This window comes from Heliangelus exortis, chromosome Z (assembly GCF_036169615.1).
Source record: "Heliangelus exortis chromosome Z, bHelExo1.hap1, whole genome shotgun sequence".
Classification (NCBI taxonomy): Eukaryota; Metazoa; Chordata; class Aves; order Apodiformes; family Trochilidae; genus Heliangelus; species Heliangelus exortis.
Window position 1 is genome coordinate 63,655,040 of NC_092454.1, and position 11,748 is coordinate 63,666,787.

General features: G+C 45.4%; 1 protein-coding gene across 2 annotated transcripts in view; it reads left to right on the forward strand.

The window, feature by feature from the left end:
* The window catches only part of LPAR1 (lysophosphatidic acid receptor 1), a 72,639-nt gene extending 61,120 nt beyond the window's left edge, over nt 1–11,519 (forward strand). For both annotated transcript variants that reach the window (XM_071730361.1, XM_071730362.1), the window contains exon 4: nt 10,437–11,519. In XM_071730361.1, coding sequence (XP_071586462.1) covers nt 10,437–10,738 — 302 coding nt within the window. In that variant the 3' untranslated portion in view covers nt 10,739–11,519. The remainder of the gene's footprint in view (nt 1–10,436) is intronic.
* The last annotated feature ends 229 nt before the right edge of the window (nt 11,520–11,748 follow it).

The following is an 11,748-nucleotide window of genomic DNA, read 5'->3' on the forward strand; positions in this document are numbered from 1 at the left end:
GTATTGTTTGAGTGTAGCATTGTGACTGATCCTGGGAAAGTACCGGAGTACCACCAGGGGATATATGGATTTCCAAAGGAAAAGTGGGCAAAACAGTGTTTTTTGAAGATGGCCCTGAATTATTTCTCTGTGGTTGTACCACCAGGTTCTAGAGAAGCAGTGAAACACCCAGGTCCCAAGCATGCTGAATATACCTTGTGGAGGCAGGCAGAAGAGTCTGGTTTGTGAGCCCTTTCTGCAGGGTGCCAGCCATCCTGCTCTCCAACCAGTTAGCTCTTGGTGTGAGCCCTCACATGTGTGTAGATGTGTTCAGGTTGCCACCAGGCCTGCTGGTATCCAGCTGCCCCACCTCTGAGACCTGAAAGCCTCCCCCAGAATCTTAGGACACAATCCTCTTGCCATTTATGGACACGTCTGTTCTGCACCCAGTCTTGGCCATGAGCAATCAGTGCCCATAAAGAGGATCCTGGCTGAGTTTGGACTAAGGGATACAATGAGGATGCCAGGTACAGACTGAAAGGCGATTTCGGGCTTTTGATTTTCTCCAGCCATCTGTTGTCTGCTTTTCTTTGTCCTGTATCATCATGACCCAGGAAACCAGTGCTGTGAGCCTCAGGAGTCTCTTATCATCTGGGCTTTTGTGCTGTTTTTCCAGACAAGCTACCACCACCAATTTGGGTCTGCGGGAGCATTTATGTCCATAATAGACCATTTGTCTAGATAGCCTGAAAGTTGAAAGAGACACCAAAATTTCCTCTGTGTGTCAGTTTTTTGGCAGCAGCAAAACTCCACAGGGGCTACTGTTTGTCTTTACACAGAGATAAATACTCAGATTGCTTTGGCAACAGCCAGGCTTTTATTCAGAGATTAGGTTCTCATATCTTTATGAATTTAAAAATCAGTCGGAATCCTGACCATTGGCATTTAATGACTTCCTGTTTTTGTCTAAAATGCTTTTTATAGATAAAAGACTTACTTTCTTCTTCTGCGGGGGGTGGCGGGAGAGCACCATCTCACTTCTGCAGTCAAGATCAGCAGCAAATTCCATTTTTCCTTAACAACCTTTTGATCTGAGGGATTTGAATCAAATCCTTGCAGAAAAATTGCCATGGGTTCGAGCTTATGCTTTGCTTTTTGGAAAGCCTCTTGCTCATGCCATCTTTGCAGGGTGTTCTTTAAAACCATGACAAGCATACGCATGAAACAAGCAGGTATTCAAAGGCCTCTGGTTTGAAGGTGTCAGCTGAAAAGCAGTCCTGATCCCCATCACTTGCATTAGCACTTGATTTCTCCAGGTTTGAAGGTGTCAGCTGAAAAGCAGTCCTGATCCCCATCACTTGCATTAGCACTTGATTTCTCCTTCAGAGATGTCAGCCAGGGAGTACTTGAAGGTGGCTGGATCAGCTGGCTGGAGACCAGCAAACTCGTTTTGCAGGACTGCAAGTGACAGGCAGAGAATGACACCAAGCATCAGCCTGGGATAGAGTTTAACAAGTGCCCATGAAAGAAGCCCATCGTTTCTCATGGCTTGCTTTTGCCCAGCTCTCATTTTCTCTTTAGTTGGTTCAGTTTGTTTTGTTATCAGTCCTCCCCAGGATTTTCTGTCAGTTGCTGTTGGAACCTGAAAATCTTCAGTTCCTACAGAGATACACGAGACCCACACAATATCTGAAACATCCACAGCTGGTGCCAGGTTCTGTGGAAAGGCCACCCAGGGTCCAGGTGGAAAGACACCCAGCAGGCAGAACATCCAGAAGGGAGAAGCCAGGAGGCCAACCTGGCCTCCAGCACTTGGCGGCAAGCACTCAGGGGCAGCAAGCACAGAATGCTGCCAAGCCATTTACCAGTCCTACTGAGGGAAACCTATTCTTCATTAGCTCTGATCTGGGCTTGCAAATTGAAGCGAGAAGACCAAAGGTATCAGCCATCCCAAGAAATAGGAAGGCATGCTGGGTGTAGATGCAGGTCCACAGGCCACAGGCATTTTCTGTCTGAGCATCTCTGTGCTCAGAGATGATGGTCATGTGGCAAAGTGGGGCCAGTGGGCTTGTTGACTAATGGTGGGTCAAGTGCACCTTCAGTTGGCTCTACATGCAGCAAGTAGATATGCTGAAATGTGTTTGGTTTGAAAGAAGGGCTTTGTCCTGCAGATTTTACCCAAGAGTTCAAAGGTGAAGACAGATATTGGAAGCAGACACATACTGTAGTCCTGCTGGGAATGAGAGATGCTTTTTGGAGCAAGACATGATTTCTGTCTTCCTGCATGATGCAGCCATTCTTTTGTGCAACATCTGGCTAAACTCAACAGCACAAAATCCCAGAACAGGATTCAGGCAGAGGTTGAAGGGTGTGTGTGCATATAGCTGTAGAGAAGGTAGGAAATCAGGGAATGGATGCAGCACTAGCAGAAACAGTTTATGTACAAATCCCTTTGCAAACCATGGGTGCAGTAGACGGAAAGATTTCATGTGGAGTTCAGTTGCTTGGAAAAGCTGAGTTCAGGATTTTATCTGTAACCTGCACATTTGGAGCTGTTTAGCTTATGAGAGATTACAACAGAGGTCCCCAGGGATGGGGCAGGGACAGTGTAGTGAAAGATGTTGATCACTCAATCCACCCAATTTCTCCCATATACTCTGTAATTTTGTACTTGTTCTTATTTGCTTGGGTCCTCTTGCTCCAAGTAACTTTTTGAGAAGTATATATATAAGTTATGATTGCATTGATGTTAGTATTACTATAGATTTTGTTTGGCTTTACTTTGTTTCTCATTATCTTATTTTACACCACTGCGGGTATTCCCCCTTCTTTCCATACACAGTTACACCAGAGAAATATTTGGCTTGAAGACCAAAGGGACCATTTCACCAAAGTCTTCCAGACACATGTCAGGGAATTCAGCATATTGCACTCAATCAAAAGCTGCAGAATATGCTGACTTTGTCGCTCTTTCAGAAGTTTTAGAGCTTTCTTAAATAAAGACACTTCAAATAAATGAAGGGTATTTGATAGCATCTTTTTCAGGAAGACCATTCTTGCTGGCATGACTAGGGTATTCTTTGAGGACTCTGTCACTGCCGTCCTCCCTGAGCCTTTTGAAATCTGTGGATGGAAAGTCAAGGCTTTCATATCTTAAGTTCTGCTGACTTTGCCAAATTTAACATGCGATTATTTTTCTTTTGTTAATCTAGTCCATATGTAGTTGTCACTTTTTTTTCCCAGACAAAAATTCCATGGGTGGAAGCAAACCTTACTGCCATGCTGACTGTTTCCAGCAGAAACTACAAAACTGAGCACTAACTGTGTTTTCATCCACCAAGAACTATAAACTGTAGTGATGTTATGGCAATATTGGGCAAAATCACGCCAAACTAGAATTGGAAGAATTACTCCTGCACTCAGTATGTACTATAAATGATCTTCATGGATCTTTTGTATACATAGTAATTCAGCATGTATTTTAGATTTCGTTCGCTAGTATTTGTATCTGGGGAAAACAATACATAGCTGTAAATAAAAACTATTGTATGCAGTATTTATCGCGGTTTGTGCTATTAACAAGATCATATGCGATGTGATAAGGAGGCTTATTGATACAGCTTACAGGTGGCTAGGGCATGAAAAAGTGCAGTTGTGTTGCAGCAGCTTTCCCTGCTGAGAATCACAGAATCAGAGAAATCTAGAAGTTGGAGGGGACCTCAAAAGATCAAGTCCAACGCCCTACCAGGGCAGGGTCACCTACAGGAGGTCACGTAAGAACACCTCCAGATGGGTTTTGAATGTCTCCAGAGAAGGAGACTCCACAACCTCTCTGGGCAGCCTGTGCCAGTGCTCTGTCACCCTCACAGTGAAAAAGTTTTTCTTCATGTTTATATGGAACCTCCTGTGCTCAAGCTTATATCTGTTGCCTCTTGCCCTATCAGTGGGCATAACTGAGAAGAGCCTGGCTCCATTCTCCTGGGTCCCTCCCTTTATGTATTTGTAAGCATTAATGAGGCGACCCCTCATTTTCCTCTTCTCTAAGCTGAAGAGACCCAGCTCCCTCAGCTTTTCCTCATAAGATGTTCCAATTGGAGGTTCTGCTCTGGACTCTTCCAAGCAGTTCCCTGTCCTTGATCTAAGGAGCCCAGAACTGGACACAATATTCCAGTTGTGCCCTCAACAGGACAAAGTAGAGGAATAAAAACTCTCTTGACCTACTAGCTACCCCCTTCTAATGCACCCCAGGATGCCATTAGTCTTCTTGGCCACAAGGGCACATTTTTGGCTCATGGTCATCCTTCCATCCACCAGCACCCCCAGGTCCCTTTCCCCTTCACTGCTCTCCAAAAACTCAGTTCCTAACCTGTACTGATTCCTGGGGTTATTCCTACCCAGATTCAAGAGCCTACACTTGCCCTTGTTGAAATTAATTACATTTTTCCCTGCCCAATTCTCCAGCCCATCCAGGTCCCTCTGAATAGCAGCACAGCTTTCTGGGGTGTCAGCCACTCCTCCCAGCTTTGTGTCATCAGCAAACTTGCTGAGAAGACACTCTGTGCCATCATCAAGGTCATTGATAAAGATGTTGAACAGGACTGGACCCAGCACTGATTGCTGGGGGACTCCACCAGTCACAGGTCTCCAGCTGGACTCTGCACCACTGGTCACCACTCTCTGGGCTCTATGGTGTAGCCAGTTCTTAATCCATCTCACTGTCCATTCTTCTATCCCACATTTCCTGAGCTTGCTCACGAGAATGTTATGGGAGACTGTGTCAAAAGCCTTGCTAAAGTCAAAGCAGACCACATCCACTGGTGTCCCTGCATCTACCCATTCAGTTACAACATCACAGAAGACTGCCAGATTAGTCAAGCATGATATCCCCTTGGTTAATCAATGCTGTCTACCCCTGATAACCTTCTTCCTTGTGCTTAGAGATGACCTCCAGAATGAGCTGCTTCATCATTTCTCCATGGATGGAGGTGAGGCTGACTGGTCTATAAATGGGATTGTATCAGAACATGAAAAATGCCAGAGATTTCTGTAGCCCTCTTTTGGCTAAATAAAATTTTATTTTGTTAAATAAAACAAATAATCTCCCATAGCACTGCTTTCAGCCTGCAGAAAGTGCAGCACGACCCTTCTCCATGTTTGTAGCTGTCAGTGATGCTCAGTGTCTTTTCCTTTTTCAGTCATTGTTGTCCCAGTGGATGAGGTGGTGTAGCTTCCTGTCACAAGTGCCACTCTGAGAACAGGAGGAAATTTGGAGAGGACAGTGGTACAAGGGGAGATGGGCAACAGAAGAAAATAAACACTAACGGAATAAACACAGACTTATGTGTCCAAGGGAAAGAAAAAAGTACTGCTTACAAGGTTCTTCACCTCCTGACCTGAGTTTCACAGAACCACAGAATTATCATAGTTGGAAAAGATCACTCTAAGATCACTGAGTCCAACTGCAAACATCCCCCTCTCAGTAAAATGGACAAATATATTTTTCAGTACCTATAACACCATGCCCACTCAAACATGTCATGAACTGACTCATGTACACATTTTTTAAATACTTTCAGGAATGGTAATTGCACCACCTTTATGGGCATATCCAGTGCCTAACGATTCTCTCAGTATAGAAATTCTTCCTAATACCTAGTCTAAACCTCCCCTGCTGCAACTTCAGGCCATTTCCTCTCATCATATCACTGTTCACTTGAAAGAAGAGGCCAGCACCCACCTCCCTCCAGCCTCCTCTCAGGTAGTTGTAGAGAGTTCTCCCTGCAGCCTCCTCTTTCCCAAACTGAACATTTCCAGTTCCCTCAGTCTCTCTTCATAGGGCTTAATCTCTGGACTCTTCACCAGCTTGGTTGCCCTTCTCTGAACTTTTCCCAGCACCTCGGTGTGTTTCTTGTAGCAAGGGGACCAGAACTGAACAAAGTACTTGAGGTGTGGTCCAACCAAGTGAGACCTTCTGGCCACACTATTCCTGATACAAGCCAGGATACTGTTGGCCTTTTTGGCCACCTGGGCACACTGCTGGCTCATATTCAGCTGGCTATCAGCCACAGGGCAATTCTCAATCTGTTCTTGGCCCAGCCTCTATTTGGGCTTGTATTTCCCATAGGTCCATGTGCAGGACCTATGATTGGGCCTTAATGAATTTCATGAGGTTGACATGGGTCCACCTGTCAAGCCTGTCCAGATCCCTTTGAATGGCCTCCCTTCCCTCCGGCATGTCAATCGCTCCACACAGCTTGGTGTCATCCACAAGTTTCTAAAAAGTTAAGATGCATGTGGAATTTACTTCCCCTGCACTTTGGGGCTGCTCTCAGTTCTGTTCCTGAGCAGAAAAATACATGAAGATTTTGGTCTGTGCTTAAGGCTTTTAAATATAAGGCATCAGGAAGCTTTTGGATCCCATTGTTATTAGATGTGATATTTTTAGATCTTCGTTCCTGGTGAAATCCATGCACAGCAGCATTCTGGAAAGGGAAGAATTTAACCTCACTTTTAGCTTAGTATCACTTTACTTTGACAAATATTTCAAGAACTACTAAAAATAAATCCAAGCTTTTATCTTTTTTCCTTCCCGGGAATAAATTCCATGTTTAACACATGATGTTTCTTAAATCTGAAGTAATAGAAGGCTGAAATTTTTATGCCCCTTGCATTTTATGTAACTCAAACATGGCTTTACCATGGGTGATGCTTTCCAGTATTTTCCAGGGTACTGATAGTTAAGTAATAACAGAGAAAACTCAAGGTGTTGTTTTGTGTCACCGTTCTGAAGCACTTCACTTAACACACCACAGCAGCCATGAGCATGGTGGGAAGTCCTGCTAGTAAAATCCCAGGGGCTAATTAAAAACAAAACCCTCAAGACTGAATAGGTGTGGATTCAATGGCTTTTACTTCCTGGTAACAAAGGAGCCTGCCTGTTCAGAAGCTTGAACCTAAGCCTTGTGTGCTCTGAGGTGTGGTGCTGGATGCTGTGTGCACCTCTGCTGCCACATGTAGAGAAGAGGATGGACACTCAGCCAGGTCTGCAGCAGGGGCCAGGGCAGGAGGAAGCATAGAATTAGCCAGGTTGGAAAGGACCTCTGAGATCATCAAGTCCAACCCTTAATCCACTGCCACTGTGGTTCCCAGACCATGGCACTGAGTGCCACATCAGTCTCTTCTTAAAAACCTCCAGGGACAGAGAATCCACCACCTTCCTGGGCAGCCCATTCCAATGCCTCATCACCCTCTCTGTAAAGAATTTCTTCCTAATATCCAACCTAAACCTCCCCTGGCACAACTTGAGACCGTGCCTTCTTGTCTTGCTGAGAGTTGCCTGGAAAAAGAGACCAACCCCCACCTGGCTTCAACCTCCTTTCAGGGAGTTGTAGAGAGTGATGAGGTCTCCCCTGTGCCTCCTCCAGACTAAACAACCACAGCTCCCTCAGCCCTTCCTCACAGGACTTGTGCTGGATCCCATCACAGCCTCCTTGCTCTTCTCTGGACCTGCTCCAGCACCTCAACCTCCTTCCTGAGCTCAGGGGCCCAGAACTGGACACAGGACTCGAGGTCTGGCCTCACCAGGGCTGGGTACAGGGGCAGAATCCCTTCCCTGGACCTGTTGGCCACACTGTTCCTGATCCAGGCCAGGATGCCATTGGCCTTCTTGGCTACCTGGGCACACTGCTGGCTCATGTTCAGCTTCCTGTCAATCCAGACTCCCAGGTCCCTTTCTGCCTGGCTGCTCTCGGCCACTCTGTGCCCAGCCTGGAGCTCCCCATGGGGTTGTTGTGGCCAAAATGCAGGACCCAGCACTTGGCCGTGTTGAACCTCATCCCATTGGAATCAGCCCAACTCTCCAGTCTGTCCAGAAAGCCCATGCTACCTGTTCTAGGGCTGGGCAGTATGGGTTCCTTCTCTCAACACCTTGGCTGCCGGTTCATTGTTGACCCAGCTACAGCCCAGTGAGAGCAGCAGAGTGAAAGTGTACAGAATAATGACTCCCATTCCCTTCCAGAGCTGAGTAGGAAGGTGAACCTTTGTTTCTGTCTTTTTTTTCAGTGTAGCATGAGCTGCACAGGGCATTTTGTTGCTTGCTCAAGTGCAGTGCATGTCTTCTTGAGTGCAGCCATGTCAAGCCTGGGCATAGCAGTTACTGGACACATCTGAGATACTGAGGAGCACAGGGAGTCTCACACACTCCACCTGAGACCAGTCATCAGTGCAGTGAGTTGGATGTGGACTTTTGTCAAAGACCTGGGGCTTTCTCAGGGGCAAACGCCTACCAACCTTTGTTGTTGCTGGTTTTAGCATGCTCAAAAATAATATCAATGGAATGTTCTGACTGGCATATTTAGCTCTTCAACAGCACATTTGAGGAAAAACAAACAAACAGACCAACTCAGAAACCTGCTGGAAAATTGGAAGCTTTCAATTGCAACTTCAGACAATGCTAGGAGAGATTTCCTGTCAGCTCTATTGTTCCCACATTGAATTTTTCTGCTAAAGGCCTGGTGAGGATGTTGTCATCATCTTTTGTACTGGATTGTAGATCCCATGACTTGCAGTGTTCCCGTCTCTGATGTTATTCTCCTGAGGCAGCCTGTAATAAAGAAAATACATCTTCAAGCTGAAACAAAGTCAGCCACTGCCTCACTGGCTAGGAGGGTGGATACAACACACATAGTTTTGGCAGCGAGTGGTTTAATTTTGAAATATAGTCTTGGTTTCTGCAGGAACCAGCTCAATAGAGCTGCAGAGGGCAGCGTCTATCTCATCTGAGGCAATCCTGTAAATAAAGAGTTTTCTGCTCCTGGGAAGAGGTGAAAAGAAGGGACAAAAGATGTAGTGCTTTGCATGGGTTTCAAGTACTCTTTTCTAGGACTCCTGGAATCCAAAAGAGCTAGACAGAAACTATGAGATAGATTCATATGTTTGATGCCACCTCAGTGTGAGAGATGTTTCTCTATGCTGTAAAATTGCTGCCAACCCTTAACAAAGTCATTTGTCTTAAAATATTGGTGCTTTGTGCCACAGCTGTCAGTTCTCCTCCCAGCTACTTGCATTTCATGAGCAAAATGGTAGTTATTGAGTGGCAGTATGGCACCATGAGTTGCAAGCAGGCTCAGTTTAGGGATGATTTTGGTACATTAGAAGGCCTGTGTGTGATTTTTTGCCTGGGTGGCAACTAGTGTCTGTAACCCAGCATACACTGTATGTTTGCAAAGCCCATTGTGAAAAACATTGTTGCGTTTGATCTAGTCTGGGTTTGGTATCCAGTCATATAGGTGTCAGTATGGTTTGCAGCCACCACTGGCCAAGCTGGAAGTGTCTGACACCTTCTTGGCTGGCACGGCCAAAAGACTGCAGCCTGCAGAGAGTGGTGGTAGTCAGCAGCTAGACCTGCAGAGAGCATCACTGCAGAAAAAGAACAGGCAGTATGTTAGCATATAAATACCACAGTGACAGGAGAACCTGTCTGAAAACAGCTATCACCAACTAGTGCTGGGAAGCTCTTGCTGCTGCTGCCTGCACTAAGCCTGCCCCCTGAAGATAAGACCTTGGTTTCCACATCAGCCAAGCATTTCAGTCTGGAAAATCTCAGGAGAACCATCTTTCTTCTGACAGGACTGGTGTGTCTGGGCTTCGCCAGCCATGCTTGTATTTAAAACATCATGAAAGGAGTTGGCATCTTACTTCATTTGGTATTCCTAATAAAGTACCAGGCATTTCTGCATTGAAACTCAAATTCTGTGCTGTGTTTTATCCATCTTGGAGCTGTGCAATGCAGAGAGAAGGGAGAAGCATTTTAATCAGGGTAAGGCTCTTTGGCATTTACACTATTGAAGCCTGAGGAGCCTCTGAATTTCTATTGAATAGAGCCCTAAGAAAAGAAGTAGATCTGTTGAAGGACGACATTTCAGTGCAAGAAGGATGTGTGTTTAGGACTTTCCATTACATAATGAGGCTGAAACGGATTAACAAGACCCAGCCTTTCTTTTTCTAGAGAATTGCAGCCTGCACCACTCTTTTTGTATTACTGATGCTACAGCCACAGCACTCAGAGAAAGGTTTTCTTTGTTGTTATTAGTTTAAGAAGTAAATTGCAGCATTGTTTCTACTGATCAAGAGATTGATTAGTCAGAGGTCTCTAGCTGAAGGGAAAAAATGTTCCTCATTATCAACTTTAAATGCAAATGTATTTGCCAAGCACAGAGCTTTTCAGATGGTGAGTGTGGGGGGTAGTGCCTTACTCTCTTGATGTGCTGCCCATAACAGTTTACAAATCTTTGAAAGGCTTCTCATCAGGTCAGTGAAGAAATAGTGTGGGAACCATATTCTTGAAAGACAAAATCCTTGCTGCTTCCAGTTGGATGATTCTCATAGCATTTCAGCGGGTAACAGTGCATTGGTATATTTGTGGGTTTGTTGTGTTTGTCTGCTCTTTTTCTTCTTAGGTGCTTTCATAATCTGCTGGACCCCAGGATTAGTCTTGCTGCTCCTCGATGTTTGCTGTCCCCAGTGCAACGTCCTGGCCTATGAAAAATTCTTCCTGCTCCTGGCAGAGTTCAACTCTGCCATGAACCCCATCATCTACTCCTACCGGGACAAGGAGATGAGCGCGACCTTCAAGCAGATCCTCTGCTGCCAGCGCAGCGAGAGCACCAACGGCCCCACCGAGGGCTCCGACCGCTCAGCATCCTCACTCAACCACACCATCCTGGCTGGTGTCCACAGCAACGACCACTCAGTGGTGTAAGTACCACAGCCAGCCACACAGCCAACGAAGACCAGTGGGCTACACATGCTGCAGAGCAGGGTGGGCATACGGCCCCAGGGAAGGTAACCCACTGACAAGGATTCCTCAAACACTAATGGACTACAAGCGCTTCTTTTCCAGGGAGCCTGACACAACCCGCACGATCCGCCCTGTCCACAGGACTGGATGTGGCTGCAAGGCCTTTGGTTTCTCCTTTCAAAAAGCAGAAGGCAGATACCCTGTGGCAGAGGTCATTTGGTAGCCCATGGAGAGCCTCACTGAGACTTCGTTGGACTTTGCCGCATCTTGGTGCCAGTCTGAATCAAGTCTGATTAATTAAGCTTATACCTGCTTCACTGCATTTACATGTAGCCACTTAGTCTTTTTAAAAAAGGGAGTAAAGGGGATAAAAGTATGCCTATCATTTAATAGACATGTAGTATTTATCACCATCAGCATGCTTGTGATGAACATTTTCTGTGCAGGGAGTAAAACTGTGCTCTAGTCCTCATATCTTTAGCCACACTGCCATAACTACAGTAAAAACAAAAGCATTTTTTTCTAATACGGGCAAAAGGAAGATGATGGAAACTGACTCTTCTTACCTTCTTTACTGGTGTTAGAGGGCATGCATGTTCTGTGTGTATGCAGATTGTTTTAATTATGAAAAGGAAAAAAAAAAAAGCTCTTTGTAAATCTGCAGGAAAGTAGAAAAGCATAGCTGTATTCCAGTGTTTGTTGTTTGTTTAGATTATGAAATAAACAGTACTCTAGTCACAAAGTATTTAACGTTCTTCTTTGAAGTGCGGTATGCAATGTGTAACATGTGAAGGGTCCGAAGTTTTTCATGTACAAGTTCTTAAAGTAAGACACAGCAGTATGGCTCTCAAAGGGCTACAGTCAAGTCAGTAGATTTTTTTTTTTAAGTATATAGAATCATAGAATTGGCTGGGTTGGAAGGGACCTCAGAGATCATCAAGTCCAACCCTTGATCCACTACCACTGCAGTT